This window comes from Psammomys obesus, unplaced genomic scaffold (assembly GCF_907164565.1).
Source record: "Psammomys obesus unplaced genomic scaffold, mPsaObe1.curated_primary_1811, whole genome shotgun sequence".
In the NCBI taxonomy this organism is placed as follows: domain Eukaryota; kingdom Metazoa; phylum Chordata; class Mammalia; order Rodentia; family Muridae; genus Psammomys; species Psammomys obesus.
In genome coordinates, this window is record NW_026585895.1 from 14,980,825 (window position 1) to 15,006,272 (window position 25,448).

The following is a 25,448-nucleotide window of genomic DNA, read 5'->3' on the forward strand; positions in this document are numbered from 1 at the left end:
TTCTTCTTCTTCTTCTTCTTCTTCTTCTTCTTCTTCTTCTTCTTCTTTTGGTTTTTCAAAACAGAGTGTCTTTGTAGCCCTAGCTGTCCTGGAACATGCTCTGTAGACCAGACTGGCCTTGAACTCAGAGATCTGCCTGCCTCTGTGCCTCCTGAGAGCTGGGATTAAAGGGGTGCACCACCACCACCTGGCTTAGGATAGGGGCATTTCTAAGCAAAAACCTGCCCATTATCTGGTGGGGTTCTCTGGGCTGAGAGCCAACTTACTGCATTGTTGAATGCTTACTCACTATGTCTACCTGGCAATGGCATCTGGGAAGATGATTTGCCAGAGAGTAAAGTCAGCTCCTGACCTGAGGAGAACAGATTCAAAGGTTAGGATGTCATGCGAGAGTCTGATATTTTAGACAATCGATGGAGATAGGGCTTCTACATAATTAGTGTGAACACAGATGCTCAAAGATGACACCCCACAAGCACCTGCTGTTGAGTGCTATTTCTAAGTGAAATTAAAGAACCCTCCTGCTTCCACCGCCTGCTTTTCACATATAGATAATCTCTGAACCCTTTGTTTTTCAAGTTTCGATTTTCTTCATCGACCGACATCTGGCTGATGTTCGTAGGAAGTGTGTGCGCAGTGCTCCACGGAGTGACCTATCCCGGCATACTTCTTGTTTTTGGTATAATGACAGATATTTTTATTGAGTATGACATCGAAAGACAAGAACTTGAGATTCCAGGGAAAGTGTGCATGAATAACACCATTGTATGGATCAACAGCTCCTTCAGCCAGAACATGACAAATGGAACACCCTGTGGGTAAGCTCATTTTCCTTTTGTTCTATCTTAGATTACAATTCAAAAACATCCAAAGACAGTGTTGACTGAGTTGGAATGGTGTCTCACACGAAATAACAGAAAAAACAAACGTACCCGTCTTTGAAAGAAATTCTTTAACCTTGTAGTTGCTTCCACCCTTCCAGGTTTCAAAATGTCATCAGATTGCTGATCAAATACTACACCAACAATGAGCCACTTGGCTCCTGTGCATGACACTGTCCATACTTTCTGCCACTAAGAAGATGATTGAATTTCACTCAAGTCTCCTAGACAAGGGACTTCCCCACCAAGCCCCTTGGCTTTCTCCTCTCTCCATGAGTTGCACTAGCATGCTACATTAGAGGAATGAGAATCAATAGTTCTAGCCAATAGTTGAGTTTCCGTAGAAGAGTGATGTGGTGCTGTGACAAGAAGGTGGTGTAAGACCTGGGGTCTCACAGCTCAGGAGTTCAAGATCGCGCCCTTCCCAGAAACTTGTTGCAGAAGCAAAAGGTTTATTAACCATTGCGCAATGGGGCCACGCTTGCTGGTCAGCAAAGAGTGGCACCGGGAGACAAAGGCCTTTAGGTTTTTAAAAGAAAAATTGCGGGAGATTTGAAGTTGCAGTTTTGGCAATTTAGGATTGGATGAGGAAGCTATAAAGTAAGATAATTGGCTAGTCTTAGGTGCTCAAGCTTGGCCAGTCCTGCCAAGTGTGGATGCAGCTGCAATTGAAGGTGGGGGTGGTTAGCTCATCTTTGAAGATTAGGGGCTGCAGACTTTTGGCTGGAGGTCAAAAGCTACTCAGAAGAAGTCTGGGTTCGTTGCTAAGAAACACTATCTTGAAGGCAAGGGTCTGGTCGTTCTTTTTGCTGAGTGAAGGTCATTGCTTGCTTGCTTTTTTTTTTTTCTATCTGTCCTCACAGATAGGGTCACATTTCTCCATTCTCTGGAAAGGTACTAAGAGGCTTTAGCTTAACCTGAACCTAAAACTCAAAACTATAGGCTTTAGAAGACATACAGGTTACAAAGTTAGTCTAACCCTTTCAGTGGCCCCGAAGAAATCGCCAGAACTCAGACCAGCTCGGTCATTGTGCCACTGTTGTCGCTATGACACAGCCGACAGAGCACCCTGCAAACACTGAGTCTGTAGTACACCCGGGCTGATTCAGTGCTGTGGTGTGGACTTTGCACTTATCCTGTGCTGCCTCAGATGCAGGGCAGGTTCCCCAGCTTTCGTAAATCCCTGCGCTCAGTTCATGAGTCAAAGGTGAGGCCTATCCTGCCTAGAAAGACACCTGGGATGACTTCCATGGATAAAGGTTTATTTTTCATATTGATTTTTGAAATGTCGACAGGGTTGATTTAAACTATGAGTCTTTCTAAGTCATTAGAATTCTTCCATAATGCCATCCGCTTTGAGGGTTTTTCATTCCCTCAATCCAAAAGTTTTGTATGTCAATTAAGTCACATGAATTTGTGTAAGCACCAAGGTAGGACACACTAGCCTGTGGGTCGCATTCTTATTTCTGCAGAACTTTGGTCTAGCCAGCCAGCCAGCCATTCATGCAATGATCATTCGTTAAATATTGGTTACAAACTAGTGGATGCTAGGTGATGGAAAAGCACAAAATTCTGTTATACACAGAATTATCCTTAGAAAATTAACAAGCAGAGGCCACAGAGATCATTTAGTGGGTGCAGGGCTCACAATGCAATCGTGAGGACTCCAGTTCAGATCCCTGGGCACCCACATAAAAATCAAGAATTACAGTGCCTCCATCTTGAACCCCAAAGCTGAGGAAGGGGCAGGAAGAGACAGGAGGAAACCCAAAGCTCATGGCTGGTCAGTATAGTCAATCAGTGAGCTACAGCAGCTGGGAGAGACCCTGTCTCAAAAATAAGGTGAAAATGTGCGTGTGCGTCCGTCACAAGAACGTACATACTTGCATATGTGGCACATCCATATTTTTAAAAGTAAATTTAAAAAAAAATAGCAAGCCAAATTTTCAGAAATAAATTTGCTGGCATCTGAATTTATGTTTCTCTAAGCTTTCAAGGATATTTTCTTCTGAGAGCCTCAGCAGTTCCTATAAAGAGACTGAGGAGCCCTTTAAAGCTTTTCATTTCTGTTGGAGGGCAGAAATGCTCTACTTTTTTGAGAGTGATATCACCGTTGGTAACACTTGGGCATTGAATCATGACAATAAAAGTTAGAGAGGTCAAATTGTGAGACATTTCCAGCGTCTTAGTTGCCTGTAGACATTTGTTAGATGAATTTGATGAATCTACCTTTGGTGTTTACATCACAGACATTGATAAGCAGAGAATTCCTTGTAGCTACTACCACTCATTGGTTCATTATTATCAGGCCTTATACCTGGAATTGAATGAATATTGCCAACTGGAGCTTTCAGAAGAACATGGGCCTCAGATGAATTCACACGATACAAGTATTTAAATGATCATTTGGTAAAGTATAATAAAAAGATGAAGCATTTTAAAACGGTCATTTGCCTTCCTCTTTTAAAATAATCATATGGTTAAGATAAAGTGGGTTAGGGCACACCTTTCTTAGATTATTCCTTTACCAGGAACTCAAACACTTTTACTGTGAGTTACTGTAGCCAGTGCTGTGAGTACTACCCCTTTATCTTTTGTTGGATAAGATCATTGTAAAAGTGGAGTTGGGTAGATCTCAGGATAAGGGATACAGCATTTTCTCATGTGTCAGGGGCTAAAATGCCACTCAAGTTAGCTAACATGTTCCAGATCCTTTCTTGGAAAAGTTTTTTGTTAAGAATATAATGTTGCCACATAGCATAATAGATGTGTTAGTCTGTACTTCACTCAATAACTTGAGTGAACTATGTGTGCAAGTAGTGGCAGGAGTTGTTTTTGTACTTTTGCTATATTGGAGTCCACATACCTCTTTAATCTGTTGGGTAGGATGTTAAAGCTAAATTCTTTCTTTAGATGTACAGATTTTAGAGAGAGGACCCTGACTAAAACGCTCAATTCCCATCCCAAAAGGCAAAGAGGATGGACATCAGAAGAAGAAGAAAACAGGAAACAACCTAGGAACCTGCCACAGAGGGCCTCTAAAAGGCTCTGCCCTACAGACTATCAAAGCAGATGCTGAGACTTAAGGCCAACTGTTGGGCAGAGTGCATGGAATCTTATGTAAGAAGTGGGAAATAGTAAGATCTGGAGAGGACAGGAACCCCACTAGGAGAGCAACAGAACCAGAAAATTTGAACACAGGGGTCTTCCCAGAGGCTCATACTCTAACCAAGTACCGGGCATGGAGATAACCTAGAGCCCCTGCCCAGATGTAGTCCATGGCAGTTTAGTGTCCAAGTGGGTTACATAGTAATGGGAAGAGGGACTGCCTCTGACATAATCTGATTGGCCTGCTCTTTAATCACCTCCCCTTGAGTAGGGAGCAACCTTACCAGGCCACAGAAGATGACAATGCAGCCACTCCTGATGTGATCTGATAGACTAAGATCAGAAAGAAGGAGAGGAGGACCTCCCCTATCAGTGGACTTGGGGAGGGGCATGTGTGAAGAAGAGGATGGGAGGGTGGGACCGGGAGGGGAGGAGGGAAGGGCTTATGGGGGGATACAAAGTGAATAAAATGTAATTAATAAAATAAAATAAAATAAAATAAAATAAAATAAATTCTTACAAATAGTTCTTCATTGGTAACACTTATAAAGAATAAAGAATATCAGGTCTCCTATTAGCCAGAATTCCTCCTCAGAATAGTAAAACAGAACTGTGAAAGAAAGAAATCTGATGAGAGAATATATCATAGTAATCTTTCCTCCCCCAACTCCATTAGAGTCTAAAAAAGTAGAAGTCACTTAAAAAAAAAAAAACTTAATCATGGAAGAGATACTCTATAATTTCTGGCTTATTCTTTTGGCCATATAGATCCTGGTTCAGTTTAGTAAGCATTAAATATATTGGGGGATATCGGAGATATAGGAAAACAATTTCTATACCACAAATTCTTCCATTTAAAATGTGGCGTGTAGGTGTTTTTTTGTTGTTGTTGTTATGTTTTGTCTTAAGTAAGTTCTCAGAGTTCTGTGTCTATCCACCACTTTAATCAGTGTCAGGATATTTTCATTTACAACTAGAGGGAAAAAAGAAAATCTGTACCCTCTCTAACTTGCCATGTCATGTCTCAGCAACAGTGATTGATTTTCTGTACATTAGCTTATTCTTGAGATATCATATAAACAAAGCCGCGCAGTATGCAGCCCTTTCAGGCTGGCTTTTTAAAAACAGCATAATGTTTTCGAGGTTTTTCTGTGTTGTAGCATGAATCAGTATTTTACTTATTTTTATTTGTGCATATTTTGCTTTATGGATGTAATGTTTTATTTCATCTTATTCATCCATTGGTGGTAATTTAATTTTTCTGGTTTTTTTTTCTATTGTAAATAATGTTACTTCGGACGTTTGTGTACAGTTTTCTGTGCGGACGTATGACTTCATTTCTTGTAGTTAGGTGGCTCAGGGCACAGTTGCCAGGCCATTCAGGTGCAATCCTGTGAGGAACTGTCAGGCTGTTTTCAAAGTATCTAAACCACTTGCCTTCTCCCTGACGGTGTATAAGGTTATAATTTTCACTACCTCCACTAACAATTGTTAATATTATTATCTGTATTTTGACAGTGGCTAAAGAAGGCCAAATGATTCCCTGTAATGTCTGGGACCTAACCCCTGTAATCTAGAAAAGTTATACATAAAAAAGAGTCTAAGCAGGTATGACTAAATTAAGGATCTAAGCTGGGCCTGGCGGCACATGACTGTAATCCCGCACTTGGGAGGCACAAGTTGGAAGATTGCCATGAGCTCAAGGCCGCTTGGTCTTCATTGGAGTGCCAGGCTAATCGAGATGCCGTCTCAGACCTCTCCCTACCCTACACACAAATAAAAAAAAGTTTCAGAATTTGTGGGTGGAAGAGATTATGCAGGTGCACTCTAAACGCCTTCCTGTCTCTGCTTCCCCGGTGCTGGCTTTACAGGTTTATGCTGCTCTGGTTGGCTTTTTATATGAATGGTGGGATCAAACTCAGGTCCTTTTGTTTATGTGGCAAGCGCTTTATCAACTGAGCATTCCCCTGGTCTCCTAGTGGCAGAGCACTCTTGGGACTATATCCATTAGACATACCAGCATGTAATTCTTGGTCTTTCATAGTCTTTCAGAATTAGGTAACTAAAACTGGGCTCACAGAATTAATTTGGAAGTGTTTCTTTCGAAGTCTATTTTTTTTAAAGTTTTTAAATACTTGATATCAATATTTAACTATTTGGTAAAATTCATTACTGAAGCCATCTAGTCTGGAGTTTTACCTTTGAGTGATTTTGATTGTTGATTCAGTCTCTTTGCTTGATATGGATCTGTTTTCATTACTTAGGTCTTTGATAAATTTTTAAATTAATACATTAAAATTGCCTTTGTATTCTTGTAGAACATTTGTATTCTTGTATATATATATATATATATATATATATATATATATATATATACAAGATATATATATTTGTGATGAAAACACTTAAAATCCTTCCTTTAGCATTTCTCAACTATACAAAAACCCAGTTACTAGGTGTAGTTTGGTTGAACTTTCTTCTTTTTCTACTAAATTTTCTATCTCTTGATTAAAAAAAAAAAAATTCCGGATTTCCTCACTCCCAGTTACTGGATACCACCATTTTATTCTTACCTATGGCTTCCACTTTTTTTAGACGCTGTATCTAAGTTAGACTGTGTGATACCAGTTCCTGCATCTGGCTTATTTCTCTTCATAAAATGGCTTTGAGCTCACAGGTTGTCCCCTCACTTTTAAGGGCTGAGTGGTATTCTATTGTGTATATATGCTATATTTTCTTCATGGAGGAATGAAGGCTTGGACACTTACTTTGATTACAATATAGGCAAGATTACTTTAAAATTTGTATTGAAAGGCAGAAGAATAGAAGCAAATTCATTAAAAATAAAATAAACCTACCAAATGTTAGTATCAACTGTAGCTACAGCAAGAGAGACTATGTGATACTGATGGAGGACAGATAATATTCAGAAATCTGTCCACAGAAAATAAGTATGTCTATTATTTTTTTAAAATAAGGATGTAAAGAAATTCAATAGAGGAAATATAACTTCTTATCATATGATATCAAGGCAACTAAGGGCTCATGGTGGGGGGAGTAAAAAGAAAACTGTAAGAAAGTAAACCCAAGAGACCCATTGACTGAAATTTTTTTAAAACTCTCAATTTTTATGGGTGTATATGAGATCATTTTCGTGTTCTAGCTAGACCCTAGGATTCCACACTTGAAATCTGAAGCACAGCACACAAAAGAGAAAATGGTCTTTTCTGTGAAAGAAACGCTCAGGTAGACAGCTGAAATCATTATTCAGGATGAGGACAAGTTCGCTAAAGAAACTTTCCTCTCTGGCCTCCTTTCCTTTCCCAGAGAAAAAGGATCTGCATCATTTAACTAGCGCTTAAAGACCAGTGTTGCCATCAATAAATGTGACATTTCTCCGATTACAGAAGCCTTTCCAGGCAGCCCAACTGGCTTGTTAAAAACCTTTCTCTGCATGTGAATAGTTAACAGGAATGCATGACAGTGAGTTTATTCTAAAGCCCTCTAAACCTACCAGTGCAACCTTTGACAGCTGATCCTACTTATAAATCTCAGCACTTTCCCCTGTTTTTAAGGTTGATGAACCTTGAAGATGAAGTGATCAAATACTCTGGCATCTACGCAGGAATCGGCATGACTGTACTCATCTTAGGATACATACAAGTTAGTAGCACCTCCTTTTTACTTCTGGCCTCGTAGACGCTGTGAGGAAAGGGAAGTGTTGCCTTTAGCTTTTCAGCTGTTGAGAAGCTAAGAACAGCAGTTCTACTTCTGAAGGACTTGAGGGAGTGGGGGGAGGTTCAGACAGCAGGTGAGTGGGTGCGAGTCACTGTGCAGGAAAACGGAGAGTAAAGGGTTCCTCCTAGCGTCCGGCCTCTCTGACCTCCCCTATCTGCCCTGCTCTTCTCAGCTGGGGAATGTAGGCTGGGGCTGAGGAGCGTGGAGGAAGCCAGGCACTGAGAGATCAAGATTTTCCTTGAACGCTGTGCATGGATGCCTAGACGCATATACACACCAGGAGAAAGCTGAGGAGCGGTGTGCAAATAGAAGGAATGTAGAGCAGAGCGTCTGTTTCTTAGTGTGGGCACTGTGAACCTGTTTCATCTGATGGAGACAGTGAACTCAATAGGTGAAATTCAAAGATGGCGGCCTCTCCACCGCCAGAACTGGATCTTTGCTCCTCACGCATGTTCAGCTCGCCTCCCCAGTAGCAGGAGGTGTCAGAGGTCATACCTTAGTGCCCAAGTCAAGGTGCTTTGTGAATGGCTTCCTTCTTTTCACTTAGTTCCAGCTGTAACCATGGGAAGTGTGATTTTTCAGAAATAGGAGAAAGAATAGACAAAGCTGCTTAACTATGCTTAAGGCTACAGTATCATCCACGCCTTTGTCCATTTCCAGATAAAGTTTTGGGTAATGGCCGGGGCTCATCAGATTAAGAAAATGAGGAAAACTTACTTTCGGAGAATAATGAGAATGGAAATCGGATGGTTTGACTGCACTTCTGTGGGAGAGCTGAATGCAAGATTCTCTGAGTAAGTAGCAGGGGCAGCTGTGTTATAATGTATCAATTAAACAACAACTGGGGGTTATAACCTAAGTAACAACTTGATAACATTTTCAGTTTGGATTTGGTTTGCTCTGTCTCTCATAGATTGGCAAACATGGCTGCCCAAACCTGTTAGTTTAGTGGGTGAGAGGCGGGAGCAGGATGATCAGAAGTGCAAGAGAGTGTTCAAGGCCAGCCTGGGCCACACAACACCTTGATCTAATAAATAAAAATAAATTAGACTTTCATAAGTATGGCGTTTTCATAGATGATAGCTTATAATATAGTCACTAAAAAGTCAGGGTATTACAATTTTGTTTATAAAACATTGATCAAAATATTAGATGTGAATTATTACAGGAGAGAGTTTAGATATATAATGTTTTTTAACATGAGGCGAAACTGAAAGAGGGATGCGACCACTCACATACACATGGAAGATTATTTTGCTATGTCTATGAGGGCACAGAAAGAAGCCCCAAAATAAATTCTAAACGTGGCTTGAGAAAGTTAAAAAAAACAAACAAACAAACAAACAAAAAAAAACAAACAATCAAATGCACACCAAAAAACAAATACCAAGGAAGCAGACCTAAAAACAGCTTCAAGTAGTTGGACCCTGCCAAACTGAGCTTTGAAGCTCTGCAAAAGTCAATATGTCGTGAAGAGGAGGCAAGCGTTAGGAATGCTGGGTGACTTGAGACTGTTAGGTCTGGGAAATACACACCCTCCCTCTTGCCTTAATGTCCTTGGCAGCCTAGTTCCTTCACTTTCAAGTGACACACACACACCCTCTTCTGAGCAATATACCTGACAACCCTGGAACCCCGGAACCCCCCTAGATCTAGGACTTGTGCAGAGCTCTCTCTGAGCAGTCAGGTGCGTCTCTCCTCCCTTAACAACCATCATACTTGGACAGTTTCTACTGAGAGTATGTCTGGGTGTGAAGAATACAAGGACCGACAGTGCTTTTGAGAACCTGCTCAGTAAAGCAGAACTGTGTCCTCGGGTAAACCTTGGGGAAGATCTTCTATTTACCATCCTATGCCTGTGCATAACTGGACATGCGTATGATTGAAGCCGGATGTACTACAGGAAGAGGCATCTCTAATGGGAAGAATAAATGCCGTAATCTGTCAGTGAAAGCAGAGAACCATCCAAACTATGCTCCTTAGTAACCAGTCCCTCTTTTCTTTAGATTCCCCCCCCCCAAAAAAAAAAAAAAAAAAAAAAAACAGGCTCCAGGCCATGTGACACGGGGCCCTTGAGGACCCTGTGAGGACTCTGTGGCCTGCACAACCTCGACAGTGGCAATGCTCTGTACTCTGTCTTGCCGCTTCAGTCTGAATAAAGCTATCTTGCTTCTTTTGCAAATCTATGTGAACCTTTATTTTTAGTTCTTTGGATAAGAGGCCAACAGCGTGGAAACACCCGTGCATAGCCTGTCTGCCAGTAACACCAGAGTGGAAGTTCAGGCATCTAGAGTCCAGCTCTTTCCCTTCCCTCTTGGGGTCTGCCAACAGATGCTTAACCTCACTAGAATACAATAGTTAACCTCTGGGCAGTCCCTTGAGTTCCTTCTTGCTATTAAATACCAACCCCTGTTGACTCCATCTAGTCAAGAAATTTAGGGAATGCTCACAGATTTATGAGTCTAGTGGAATTATATCCAACCATATTCCAGAATACTTTCCATCTCTGCTCCTGAAGCTCTGGAGAACCTTGAAGCCTATGGTAGGAGGCATAAGATGAGTAAGCAAAAAATGTATCCAAAGTAACACATATCGGTTGCTGGTGATCCTGGGCATAGCTCCACATGCTTGCAGGTACTAATTACTGGCCACTAAGGTGGAGTTTGCTATGATTATCTTTTTTACAAATGAGGAAACTGATGCACAAAAACTTGAATAATTTTCCCAAGGAAAACTTGTATTCAAATTCAGAGTGTGGTTCCAGAGTCTGTGTTCTTAGCCGCCAGTGGAATATAATACTGCCTACAAGTGAATGTAATAAACAGGGACAGACAAACAGACACACACATACACAGAGAAGGGGGGTAGAAAGAGAAGGAGAAATCAGGCAGATACAGAGAAAGACAACTATACAGACAGATAGGCAGACAGGCAAACAGACAGAGAGACTATAGAGATTAATTACTTTGCTATGGAGACACAGGGAGGTGGTAGGAGTTTTTCCTGGGGATGATTCATATTAGCTCGAAAAGTTGAGCTAAGACACACGGCTGAGAGAGGCTTGTATCTTCCCCAGGGGTGAGAAATTCTGGAAGGTTTGAGAAGCAGCCCTCCCTACAGTGGAGCAGAGGCAGACCAGAGAGTGAGCTGCCTTACCAAACACTTGAAATGACGGGATTCAGTTGTATTGACCTTCGTCTCTCTTGTTCCTAGTGATGTTAATAAAATCAACGACGCCATTGCCGACCAGTTGGCCCTTTTCATCCAGCGCATGTCGACAGCTATCTGTGGGTTCCTTTTAGGGTTCTACAGGGGTTGGAAACTGACCTTGGTTATTCTCACTGTCAGCCCTCTCATTGGGATCGGGGCAGCCATCCTAAGTCTGGTAAGAATGCTTTCGCTTTGTTTTTTACTTAGATCCATGGGAAGATGTACATTCATGCGGGGTTCACGGGCCGTGCCTCCAGGGGAATTGACACAGAACTGCCTAGGTGGGGGTTCAAACCCTGGAAATCACAAACTTAAGATTTGCAATCTTATCCTGACAATGAAAGATGTGGCACCAAGCTCTCTCTTTGTTTCTGGACCTGCCTCAGGAGCATGTGACAATACTCCCCCCCCCTCGCCCCCCAGAGTAGTTACAGATGGTCAGTCACGTGAGCTTGTCGCTCCCCATGCAAACAGAACGTCGACAGCATTCTAGTCCCAGCCAATGACTTGTATTCTTCCGCAAAACCCCTCCCATTGCCCAAGGTTTCTAAGTCTGTTTCAGACGAAATAAAACACGCCTGTGAGCGCACCGTCCACTTCACCGAAGATCGTCTGAGACTGGTTGTTCATTCTGAGCTGTCGCACTGGGGAAAGAAGGACCCCGTTGGACCCCTGGACTTGACTTCCTTGCGGGACTGTCACAGTTGGACCCCCTGACTCAGTCTTGGAGTCCCGAGTTTCCGGCCCGGCAGATGCTTAGCTCAGAAGTGAATTTGGGACACTGTACTTCCCCTAGGAGACCAACAACGCTCAGATCAGAAACACATCTGGCGCCGGTGCCTGGTAGCCTTTCCGAGACACACAGAATCACACGTTTACACTTGCAAAAGACCAAACAAAACATGATGCTTGGGATCCTTTCCCAAGCACAGTCCATGTGATTACCAGATTGATTTCTAATGCTTGATTGCTTCTCGCTATTAAGTAATGCTTTAGTAAGGTAAATATTATCTGGCTAACAGCAACCTACTGCGGTTCCTAAAAACTTTCTGCTTCGCCAGGTACTTTTAAAAGGGGTTTTACACTCACTACCTCTAATTGTTACTCAGAAGGAAAAGTGTTAACATCGTTTAAGATTCAATGAGTGGAGCCCAGAGAAGCCAAAAGATCTGTGTAGCAGTTCACGGGAGCCTGATGCTGAATCCTCCTCACCCATGCTCCAGCATGGTGAGCTCTACCACTTCCCTCTGCCCTCCGGGCTCTGATGCTGAAAAGGGCACAAGTATACTCAGATCAGCAATGAGTACTCCGAAAAGATTTTGCCTTTGCAGCTGTGTCTCTAGTCCATCGGACCCATTCTGAGCGTCCTTTCTGTTGGTGTCTCTCCCTCACCCCAGTTTAACTCAGGCCAAGCCCAAGTGCAAGTCTAGGAGTTTGGGGTCATGGCAGTTAGAAGTCTCCCAAGGTTGAAGAAATTATTATTATTATTATTATTGTTATTATTATCTGTAGATCACAGGTCATAGCATGAGGCTTGCTGAAGGTTTACCCAATGGGAGAGAACTCAATGGGAACACTCGAGCAATACTTAGATATCAAGAAACAGCCCCCAATAATCACCATGACGACAGCTTCTACTAACATAATCGCCCAGCCACTGACCATGACACTTAACACTTCCCAGGCAATACAGAAAAGGACTAAAAGTGACAGCAGCAAAGAATTCACTGCCCAAAGCCATCTGCCCTGGTCATGAACAAGTGTGCATCCCTGACAAATGACACATTTATCCCTTCAGAACCTCAGTTCCATTGTCTTCAATGCAGCAACGTCATGTGCTAATTTAGGGCATCATCCATATTATACACTGTCTGGCGCGCGCTCACACACACACACACACACACACACACAAATTATTGTTAAAGAAATACCTCAGTATTTTTTAAAACCCACAAGCCCTTGCAAGCTTTTAGAACTAGCTTTCCTACAGACCACTTTCCTTATTTGCCCCAGAGAACCTCAAATTCCACCGAAGACCCTAAGGGGTCCCTACGAAATTTTGTTCAGCTTCTATTTTTCTTTCTGTGTTCATTTATTTATTTTTCAAACCCATGATTGATTGATATACGCGTCCTCATGGGTAACCACTGTGTTTTCACACCATGGAGGCAGAGCCATTGCCTAATCGGCATAGTTTGAACCAGACTTCACAGTGCAATTCCATGTGTTACCTAAGTGCCTAAAATGCTAGCTTCTTCGTTTGGAATGCTCTAGCTCTGCGCTTAACTCCATTTACACTCCTGTGTATGCTTGGTTGTCCCTGTAAACTGATATGAGAAACGTTGTTGCATGTGAGTCAAAGATAGGAGACAGACAGACAGACACACACACAGCAGTGATAGGCAACATATGACACACCAGTGGTAGTTGTAGGCTTTGTATGTTTTTGTAACGTCTTTCTCTTCAAGAGGAGAAACATGCACAGTTGTCAAATATTACCAAATACATGTTTTTTTAAACTCCCCATATGTCCTATTTTTTGTTGTTGTTTTTTTTGTTTGTTTGTCTTGTTTTTTGTTTTTGTTTTTTTTTTTTTGAGACAGGGTTTCTCTGTGTAGCCATGGCTGTCCTGGAACTCACTCTATAGACCAGGCTGCCTCAAACTCACAGAGATCCACCTGCCTTTGCCTCACAAGTGCTGGCATTAAAGGTGTGCGTCACCACTACCCAGCCCAATGTGTCCTATTTTTAAGTAATCAGGCTTTAAAATAAAACTGATCTCATTTATAACTTTTCAATGTTCTTCCTATTCTGCAAAAATGTATATATTTCATGAACAAATTAGATAAAGCTGGGACAAAAGCTATAATGTCATCCATCAAACTTGAATGCAAATGGCAGTATAGGTAAAAGCAGCCTTTTCAATCAGATATCATAAAATGTGGACTTGAGGAAATAATAAATATGTTGTTGAAGTTATTTTTATTTATTTCATATTTAAGAATTCTAATATTTTGCTAGTAGCAGTTCTGCTAAAAGTCTAGGAAAAAAAACCTGTCAGAACGCACACTTTCATCAGCTGAGTACTGTATATTTTTGAGATTTCTGAGTTAGGTCAGTTTCCACAATGTTAACTTCCCCCATTCTTTCTTATTGTTGTTTGGTTGGTTTTGCTTCTGACAGGCTCTTGTATCTCAGACTGGCTTCAGACTCATTATGGAGATGGGGCTGACCTTCAATCCCTCTTTCTTTGGCTTTTACTTTGCGCTTGCTGTAATTTGATTACAGGCGTATGTCACCATGTCCAGTTCCTTTTGACTAGGACTCAGTGCAAATCCAGTTTTAGAAAAGTGATTTTTTTTACAAAAAAAAAAATTACTAAGCTCAGTGGTCTTTTTCTTTTGGAAAAATTAAAAATGTAGTAAACCCCTTATATTTGAGTCAAAATATTTATCTGATGCTTTCTCCTTTAGAATTACTTTTTCGATGCTGTGCTTCTCTGTATCCCGATCCCCTCTCTCTCTCTCATTCTCTACTCTAGCCAACCATGTATCTACATAGGCCTCCAGTCTTCACCTCTGATGTTTGTAAATTCTGCAATGATTTCTTCCCAATAGCAAAGGAATATGTCATAATTTGGCTTAGGGACCTCATTAGCATAACAGCTGAAACATTAGTATTACCAGGTTTGAGGTCACTTAACTCTGTGAGAACATTTTCATTGAGACAGGCTTTACCATTATTTTCATGTACCAAAATCTAAACACCCATGGGAGAGTTTAACACAAGCAGATCTTGGATCAGCTTCTTTTTTTCCTCTTTTGTTACAGTGAAAATCTAATAATTTTGCTAAACCACGCCAGCTTCTCATTTTATTAAATGAATCGCTTTCCTTTTATTCTTTTGGATTTTAGAGTGTGTCCAAGTTCACAGAGATTGAGTTGAAGGCTTATGCCAAAGCAGGGTCTGTTGCTGATGAAGTCCTTTCATCTATTCGAACAGTGGCTGCTTTTGGTGGTGAGAATAAAGAGGTGGAAAGGTTGGTTATTTTGAATGTCTGTTGGTTTATTGAATTTCATAAATCAATACAGTTTCCTGACTATTTCATTTTATGTGAAGTGGCAGATCCACTACCATTTAGAACAATATGAGAGGACATTTGTTCAAGAGGTGGATCAGCAAATGTTGATGGCCAAAGTGCTGAAAAACTCTAAAGCAATGTTTTGGGGTTTCATTTTCTCTTGTGGATCTTGCTATATAGACCAGAGTGGTCTTGAGCTCATAGTCTTCTGCCTCAGTCACCTGAGCACTAGAATAAAAGGCATGTGCTACCATGCCCAGTACAATATTCTTTTGGAGATGGTTTTAGAGAGCTGAGATAGACAAGAAACGTGTTTTAAACTCTGATGATACAAAAGCATACATATTATACTTCATGTCAGCCTTCAGCATTTTCTGCCATTAAAGAAGAACCTAAAGAGACACTACAACAGACAACACAGAAATGCAAAAGATAAGAAAAGTCAGTAAGAATAAATGAATGGTACTTCACATCACATTAAAAAGCTCCCAGGCACAAAGGAAAGAGCTCACACTGAAAAAGACAGCCATCAGAAAGGGAGGAGCTATATGTAGTCTATGCATCTGACAAGGGATTGATACAGAGAATATGTAAGAAACCTTTAAAAGTGCACTAGTAATATAATGATTAGTCCAGCTTGAAAATGAGCTATAGGGTTAAGTAGACAGTTTGTAAAAGAAGTCACACAAATACAAGTCTCTTAGAACAGATTCATCATGCTGACTAGTTACTAGGGAAATGCAACTCAAAACTAACATGCAAAACTCCCTCATCCTAGCAAGGGTAACTGTTGGCAAAATGGCTAAAGATAACAAGGCCAATGAGGATATGGAGCACAGTGTTGATAGCAATACAAATGAGTATCAGATATATTATGTGAAACAGCAAAGAAGTTCCTCAATAAATTAAAATGAGAGCAGCCATATGATCCAACAATCCCGCTCCTAGGGATATATCCAAAGGGAATGAAATGAGTAGGTGCAGCAGACATCTGCATATTCATCTTTATTGTGTGGAGTTCATAAGAGCTAAGGAGTGGAGCCAACCTTCGTGTCTATTAACCAATCAGTAGATTAAAATGCAATACAATTTGACCATGAAAGGGACACTTTTTTTATTTCTAACAACATGCAGTGTCAAGTGAAACAAGGCAGGCTTAGGAACAGCTACACAACTGCGCTTCTATATGAGGAACCTAGACATGATAACACAGAAGTTAAGGCTAGTGATGGCTACCAGAGCGGCAGGGAGAGGTGGGTGGAGAAAGAGCGATCAAAGGATTTGATGTTACAATTGGGAGGAAGTTCCTCAGCTACAGATAGCAATGTGCTGCATATTTCAAAGAAGCAAAAAAGGATTTTGAAAGTTTGTCCTGGGATTTTTCTTTTTCTTTTTTACTATGTAACCTAGGCTGACCTTTGACTTGCTATGTACCCAAGGCTGTCCCTAAACTTGGAATCTTCCTTCCTACCTCTGACTCTCTAGTTCACTCCCACACCCAGATGATAAATGATTGAGAGTATGTGTGTGTGTATATATTTATTTAAATATATATTTATATGTTTATATATATATATCTGATTTAAACATTACACAATGTCTACATGCATCAAAGCATTACATTTTATTCAATCATTATATATTATGGGATGTTTTTATGTATTAGCAAAAAAATTAATTTAATTTACATTTTCAAAGACTAAGGGACCCTAACACTATGACTCATGCCTGTCATCCTAGCACAAAGGACACTGAGGCAGGAAGATGTTTGCATCCATTGAAATTGGTGGTTTGTCTACTATGCCAAAAAGAAAAGGAAAAAAGAAAGAAAGGAAAGAATGAAATAAGAGGGAAAGAAAGAAAGGAAGAAAGAAAGGAAGGAAGGAAGAATAATATGATATAAAGTATAATTCCACTTTTTTCAGTTTTTAAAACATGTTATTTATTTTTGGGGGGAAGAAAGGAGAGGTGTGTGCTCAGAGCTGACAAGTGAAGGTCAAAGGACAACTTGCAGGAGCAGAATCTCGGAATCTCCCCATCTACCATGTGGATCAGCGAGCTCAAACTTGGGTCCTTGGGCTTGGTGCTTTACTCAGTGGGTCGTCTTGTCAGCCCCATGTGTTTTTAAAATTGAAAATATTTTGTGAAGCTCCTGTGCTGTTAAATGAATTTAATAACCCTTATAATTTTTCATTTAACCAAACAAGATTTAACATTGATGAATTATAATAAATCATTCTAGAGAATAATTTTTAATGAAAGTAAAAACTTAACTTGCAAATTTGATGCAGTTGTCAAAAATACGATTTTATAACAGGGCAGTGGGGATACACACCTTTAATCCCAGCTCTTGGAAAAAGGAGGCAGGCAAGTCTCCTGAGTTTGAGGCAAACAGCAAGTTCTAGGATGGCCAGGGTTACACAGAGAAACTCTGTCTTGGCCATGGCGGGGGAGAGGAAAAAAAGATTTTATTTATTTTTTGTAATTTAGTTAATATTTTTGAGCTTGTTTGTTTGTTGGCTTGAGATACAGTCTCACTATGTAGTCTTGGCTGTCCTGGAACTTACCATGTGAACTAATCTAGTCTGTCAATTTAAAGGCAATTGCCTTATTTTCTGATAGAAAACATGATGTGTATTCCAAGGAAACATTTTAAACATAAATAGCAACAGGATTCCAAATAAAGACATTTGTGAAGAAATTGTTTTCTCCTGGGGCCTCGGTTACTCCCCTGCTCCTCTTCCAAGCTGCAAGCAGCTTAAGAAGCTTTGTTTGGAGATGACTAGAACCACTGAATGAAACTGCATCGTGACCCATTTTAGAAATTCTGCCCTGAGCTGCTCAGACTGGCATTGATCCTAACTTTTGTTTGTTTGTTTGTCTGTTTGTTTGTTTACAGGTATGAGAAAAATCTTGTATCTGCCCAGTACTGGGGAATCAGAAAAGGAATGGTGATGGGATTCTTTACCGGGTACACATGGTGCCTCATTTTTTTTTGTTATGCGCTGGCCTTCTGGTATGGGTCCACACTTGTCCTGGATGAAAAAGAGTATACCCCGGGGACACTGGTCCAGGTACTTTGCTCTTGTTTTCTACATATGGTCTTTCTTCCTAGCGTATCAGAAAAGCCGTCAGTAGTAGGTAGCCACGAGGATTATTGCTTTAAGGTCCCAGGCAGGAAGGCTTCAGCGGTTTGCTGAACTCCATCTGCAAGAGCAACAATACTAGGACATTTTGGTGAGGAGAGGCTGAACACCTGGGCTGATGAGACCAGCAAGTCGATGATTTCCAATTAAAGATTTTACAGCTGTACAACAGCAAGCCTCAAGCTCATCCCAAAAGATAATAATCCATGGAAATGGAAAGTCACTGACCTCTCAGCTAAAGATGAACAGGGCATAAAGCTGAAGTCAGTCATAGCACAAGATGTGTGCCTAAGTACTGTATGCATGATGGGTTGTTGATACGTCAAGTCAGTGACATCTTCAACTGAGTAAGTGATACAAGCATGTTATGTAAGTCATATGTGGGATGTTATAGTGACTTTGAGTTGCAGTATCCTTTCAGTTATCCACTCCACTAGCCTTCACTGTGCATTTGCCATGCACCAGATCCATCCAAAGTAGCGTGGACAACAATAACAAAAGTGGTTCTTCCACTGTTTGTTACTGACACACGTCTAGGGAAAGTGGGGGCATTTGCACTGGCAAGAGGGGTGGCTTTCCAACGCCTGTCCTTCTGAGCAAGACAGTGGAGCAGCAGAGTGCTTTAAAATCGCCTTTGTGTTTGCTGAAGCAGCTGGCGCAGCTTTGGACTTTGTTTAAAAACACCGAATGTGATAGCACATGTTCAGGTGCTGCGTAAACTTTGAATGATAGTATGGAAAGTGTTAATATTTATCATCATTTGCTGTTCTCCCTGCAACGTTAGATCTATTTTGGCACATTGGAAACGTTAAAGTATTGTAGGTCTGAAACCTGACCACAAAGTTCTTTCTCCTTATTGATCCAATCACTTCTAAAAGCTTTAGACATTCGGACTGGTGAGTGGGCTCAGTGGATAAAGGCTCTTTCTGCTAAGCGCAATGACCTGGGCTCAATCCCTGAGACTCATTAGGAAGGCGGTAATTGACTCAGGTAGGTCCTCCTCTGACCTCCACACCTGCATTATGGCTCACATGCAACTCCCAATAAACAAACAAATGTAATTAAAATAATTTAAAAGCTTTTATGCTATACATTTGCCCATCAAAGGTGCCAGTAGTTGAACTTAGCTTTGGCTGTTCAATTTCACGGAGCATCTGTGCCCCAAGAAGAGTGGAATTCATGAACAAAAGTTCAGAGGGGAAGTGAATTGGTAAATTGAAAATTGAATGACCCACAAGGTCAACTGAATGCTCTGAGTAAAAGTCCCTGTGTGTCCTGGCTTCAGTTGTCAACTTTACATACGTGGAAAGGGATACTCAGTTGAGGAACTGCCTTCATCACATTGGCCTGTGGGCATGTGTGTAGGGCATGGTTTTCATTCATGTTTGTGATTGCTGATTGCTGTTGGAGGGCCCAGACTATTATGGCCAGTGCCATCCCTAGACAGGTAGTCTTGGGCTATATGAAAAAGCTAGCTAAGGAGTCATAGGGAACAAGCCAGTGAGGAGTTCTTGACTTCAGGTTCCTGTCTCAGCTTTTCTCAGTAATACACTGTGACTTGTAAGCCAAGCAAACCCTTTCCTCCCAAGCTGATTTTGGTTGTGATATTTGTCACAACACAGGAAATCAAACTAGAACCCCTTAGTAACTGTCTTAGTTTTCTACTGCTGTGGAGAAGCAGCAAGACTAAGGTACTTGTAGAAGAATGAGTTTATTGGGTATTTCAGTTCCAGAGACTGAGCCCATGACTGTCATGGTGGAGAATATGACAGTAGACGGGCAGGCATGTCACTAGAGCAATAGCTCAGAGCTTCCATCTTGTTCTTCAGGTGAGAGAGAAAGAGAGAGAGACAGAGATAGAGAGGAAGAGGGGGAGGGAGAGAGAGAACTAAATGGGAAATGGCATAGGGTTTTAAAATCTAAAAGTGCCCCCTCCACACACATACCTCCTCCAATAAGGCCATACCTCCTAACCCTTCCCAAACAGTTCCACCAACTGGGGAGCAAGCCTGCAAATCTATGAGCCTATCAGTGCCATTCTCATTCAGACCACCATAGCAAATGACGATCCATAGATCCTGGTTTTATGGTACTCATCTTTTTTTAAGTTTCCTGGCAATTTAACCATGGGAACACCTATCATGTATTTTCATTCAGCCACCCACATGTTACAAGTAGCCAAAGGAAGCTATAAATACGGTCCAACAAAATTTTGAAACTTACTTAAAATATTTTGAGGGATGTTTATTTTTTGTTTTGTTTTGTGACTTGATTGTATGAACTTTGAAGTCAGCAACGTTGGTTGAACAAACCTGCTAGACCTTCCCTGAGAAGTTCAGCATTTCAATGAATAGTTTTTAAGTTCTTACTATATGTGGGACATGACCTACTGTGTGACTCTAACATTTTAATCAACAATTATATCCTCTTTTTCTCAACTTCTTTCTATAATGCTCTGCTTACATCTTGCCTTGATATGTGCCTCATTGTAAAGATTTTCTTTAATGATAAGCTCTCTCTCTCTCATTTGTGTGTGTGTGTGTGTGTGTGAGAGAGAGAGAGAGAGAGAGAGCTCTTGGCTATATTTCTATACAGCAAATACAAAAGCTGAGTACTCTTGAGTTGAATTCAATGTTTTAAGTCACTAAACTAATTAACAATCAGATTAATCTAGCTTAATTAATTAATCACAATTAATTTTGTTGTGCACAGACTTATATCTGCATTGGGTATAAATGAGAAGCAGTACACATAGATTACAGTAATTAGTATCAACTTGTGTACAGACAAAAACTTGCTCTCTGCTCTATTAGGGTAACATGAAGAGGAACTAGATGAGGGTGAAATTTTGGTTTTTCATTTAGATTTCAGGTCTCAACAGTAAAGAGTAGTAACAGTAATAGAAAATAACATTCACTCAGTGTATTTTAGGCATGAGGCACTGAGTGGGGTGTTTAATGTAATTACCGTAAATAATATGCATAACTTTACTGTGACTGGTGTCATGATTCTACCACTACAAAAATGAAAGGCAACCATGAGGTTCAGAAATATATGCTAAGTGCCATAGAGAATGACACGTGCTCAGGTCTCAATTCGCCCATTAGCTAGTTTTTCTTCCTCCAGATCTGTGTGGTAAGGGACAGAAATCTCTAGAAGGGTGTCCCATGTACTGCCTGCTCCCTGTGGTCTCTTTTCTTGCCTTTCTATGGAGCTATGACATTTCTGTTGGAGACTTCTTACCTAGAGTGTGTGCTGCCTACTGTAATCGCATTGACCATATATGTCTGTCTTCTCTCACTTATGGCCTCTCTATGACCCTCCATAGAGAAAATTGCTTGAGGTAACGGCTTATAAAGCCAGGCTAAGCAGAGGTTGACCTATAGTCTCCAATTAAAGACTCCAGTGACTCAGTCACATAGCCATTGGTCCAGATCTATTCCTCATCCGTTTGTTATAAAGATGCTCTACGGGACACAGCCACGATCATCACTATGTTTGCTTTTGAACTCTATGGTTTATTACATGACACACATGGGTTCAGAACCCTCCGGGCCTGGAGAACCTGAGCTGTTCACTAGTGGGCTTTTATAATATGTGTTTGCTGCTTCTGGATCTAGGACACAGGACGAATGCCTTTGCTGAAGAGGGAGGTCTCTGGAGAGGGTGATCTTAAAAATGTTTAGACAAGTACTGTTCTTATCTGCCTGTTTGCACCACTTACTCAGTTCCTCTGCTCTGTAGAAGAAGTATTTTAAAGTATAACTATGGAGAGATGCTTTACAGAGCAAAAGATATTTTCTGTGTTCCTGAAGAGCCCGTAAACTACTTAACTGCAAAACATTTCTGAGAGTTCTTAGGAATTCACAAGGGTGCTCCAAATGGTAAACTTACAAACTGGCAAAAATGTATAAAAACTATGTTTTTTATTTCAGATTTTCCTCTGTATCATAATAGCTGCTTTAAATCTTGGCCACGCAACTTCTTCCTTGGAATTCTTTGCTACTGGGCGTTCAGCAGCTACCAGTATTTTTCAAACAATAGACAGGGTATGTAAAATCCCGTCCCCCAAAAAAAATTATTTAGTGGGATATGTACTGAATGGGTTCTACGATCTGGAAACCAGCCTGTGAGTTATGTTGTAGTTAAAAAAAAAAAAAGTGTTGGGCTATTTATTATTTTTTATTTGCACTAAGATTATCATGGTAGTATTATTTAACCTGCTATCACAAATAATAAGACGCAGACACCTCTTAGATTTTATAATTGCCTTATTTACCTTGGGCCGGGCAGATATTTCACCTACACTGAACCTTACCATCCATCTCTCAGCCCCCATCCAATGCCATCCACTTGAATCCTCCTCATCTGGTCTACCTTCCATCCATAATCCCATGGAACTTGCTTATATTCTTCATCAGGGCCTTCTCACGCCACTGTTGAAGTCCTTCCTCACAGCCCTCGTGGTTTCTTCTCCACGCTAACTTATCATGGCATCCTCCTTCCTCTCTTCACGTCCATCTGTTTCCCATGGTTCTCTCCTGAACCTCCTAAAGCTCAGGAATCTTAGCCATGCCTGCCCCATTCTGTCCTGCCCAGGTATAGGCTGCTTAATCAACCAAGATATAATGATTTAGGCAGGTTTACAAAACAAGGATAGGTTTATGTGAGAATGTGCTCTTCTGAGCAGGGACTAGATCTTGGGGCCAGTGATTAACATTAGAATAGACAGCACCAGGCCAACCTCCAACAGAGTTAGAACAATTTATGTTCCTGCTTTCACACTCATACTGGGGACACCTGCAAAGAAATAAACAGTTTGTTAGAGACAAGTCTAATACTCGCTACATAGACCTGGCCCTAAGATCCACCTGCCTCTGGCTTGTATGTATGTTTAAAGGTGTGTTTAAAGGATTAAAGGTGCGCACCACAACACATAACAAGAAATAAACATTTAAAGATAACATCAGATCCAATAAAAGAGATAAAATAGGACAAGGTGTTATGACTATTTTGTGGGGGGAACCTTTAAATGGGGTTATTGGGAAGTAAGAAAGGAAAAGGAATTCCTGGTTGAGAAACTTGTTGGTTGGGAAAGAGCTTGGTGAACTCAAGAAGATAAGAAAGTCCAGTGTGAATGACCAAAGTGATCCAGGGCAGAGGCTGGAGGAATGGGAAAAGGTTTAAGATCATATCCATGAGCCTGGAATTTCTTCTGGCGGGAAGTCTCTTTAAGTTTTTAAAGGACTTTGCTAGCCCTGGGTGGGCATTGCTGGTTAATTTCTGGAAGTTCATTGAAAGTCCTGTCTGGCAACCACAGACCAAGGAGAGAAGGGATAAGACTGCACTCTGCTGTCTTCTTCCTTTGGAAAAAGCACCCTGGACCAAGAGTTATGGGTCAAGAAAAATGGTTATTTTCTGGCAAACAATGATGTGGTCACCTACTGGAGGAAGCTGCTTTGTGCTGTGGGTCCATAACCTGGAATACGTTAATATTTTCCTTTTGAAAATATTTATTTTGTTGGTTTTAACTGTGTATGTGTGTATAACTGTCTGTCTGCTTGTGCATGTGAGCTCAGGTCAAAAACGTTAGAGTCCCCGGAGTTGGAATTAGGATGGTTGTGAGTCCCCCACTGCAGGAGCTGGGGGCCGAACCTGGGTCCTCTGCAGAGCAAGTGTGTACTTGTAACCACTGAGCCATCTCTCAGTCCTTTGACCTTTTCTAATGCTACCTTCTTCTTAGGACTGTCACAGTCTCAGATAAAGTGATGACTGCAAAGAATCCCTGTGAAAACAACGGAAAATTTAGGCATTTAAATTTTATTTTATTATCCCCGTTAGACACTTGAGAAAAAGAAAATAGATTGCAGTATATCCGCTGATAGGGCCACGGTCATGAATTCCTTTGACTAGTGTGGAAGATGGACAAAGTCCAACCTGGAATGTTCTCAGAGGAAGAGGAGGAGCTCTTCCTTGTCTGGTGACCCAGAATGGTTGTCTTAGATTGATGTCACCAGTAGCAGAAGAGTGGATTCAGGGCACAGTGCCAACTTGGTGATATTTGAGAACATTTTGTGGACACTTAATTTTACCCACCATCTGCACTGGCTATCAAATGTAGAGGGCTACCAGCCCCAGCCTAGCTGGCGAGCTGTCTCACCCTGGGGAAGGAACACTTTCAGAGGTTCCTCCCTATCTCACCAGAACGTAACAACAATGTAAATTCAAGAGGTACATCAAAACTCCTTCCATCGTCTCAGTAATATAAATATAAGTGTGTCATATAGCATTTACAATAAATGCTAATTATATTAACATTGTATATTATGTATCAATAAACAAAGCTTTCTTCACATCATATAATATTAATACTATATAAGCTTACAGGAATAGTTCAACAAATAATAGTAATTAAATAAATAAAACTCTCTGCTATCCTATTAATGTCACATTCAACAATAATATAGTAATCTAAGAATAGCTTAGCAATCTCAACAGTAGTGATTGGTATTGCTCTTGTAAACATGGAATATGGAAGCAATTTATCTTTAGCGTATTTCTACTATATTTTGCCCAGAAAGAGTTCTGCTTTAACAAAAATTTTTATTAGATTTTTTCATTTCATTTTCCTGCATATTTTGCCTTCATGTATGTATGTGCACCACATGCGTGCTTGGTGCCCGTGGAGGTAAAAGAGAACATCAGCTCCCCAGGAAATGGGATTATGGATGATTGGGAATCACCTACCTTGGGAGTGGTGGGAATCGAACCCGAGTCCTTTGCAAGAGCCTCAAGTGCTCTTAACCACTGAGCTGTCTCTCCAGCCCCAGTTTTACTTTGTGAGTTAACTAATACTAGGATGGACACAAAATGTACACGGCACTCATTGTCACTGTATCTTCGCATTGCGCTCCAGCAACCCACCATTGACTGCATGTCAGAAGACGGTTACAAGCTAGACCGAATCAAGGGCGAAATTGAATTCCATAATGTGACCTTCCACTATCCTTCTAGGCCAGAAGTGAAGGTGAGTGTTCACCTTTTGCCTGATGTTCTACTCTTGAGGAATTCATTTTCAGGTCCACACACTGGTTTCTGTGTGGTGACTCAGTTTCCACGAACAGAGGACAGAGGTGTGTTTCCCTGGAAGTATCCCTTGGATACTGTGCCAACTTAGGGCCACACTTCATTTCTAAGCGATGGTTGTAACGTGCGAATTGGAACACAATATAGCACAAGGCTCCGGCTGAGTCAGCCAGGGGAATCCTCTGTTGAAATGAGTGG

General features: G+C 41.0%; 1 protein-coding gene across 2 annotated transcripts in view; it reads left to right on the top strand.

The window, feature by feature from the left end:
* The window catches only part of LOC129671321 (bile salt export pump-like), a 46,812-nt gene that overhangs the window by 15,982 nt on the left and 5,382 nt on the right, over positions 1–25,448 (top strand). For both annotated transcript variants that reach the window (XM_055600179.1, XM_055600180.1), the window contains 8 exons: positions 580–818; positions 7,565–7,652; positions 8,388–8,521; positions 10,941–11,112; positions 14,852–14,976; positions 17,918–18,092; positions 22,100–22,213; positions 25,081–25,191. In XM_055600179.1, coding sequence (XP_055456154.1) covers positions 580–818; positions 7,565–7,652; positions 8,388–8,521; positions 10,941–11,112; positions 14,852–14,976; positions 17,918–18,092; positions 22,100–22,213; positions 25,081–25,191 — 1,158 coding nt within the window. The remainder of the gene's footprint in view (positions 1–579; positions 819–7,564; positions 7,653–8,387; positions 8,522–10,940; positions 11,113–14,851; positions 14,977–17,917; positions 18,093–22,099; positions 22,214–25,080; positions 25,192–25,448) is intronic.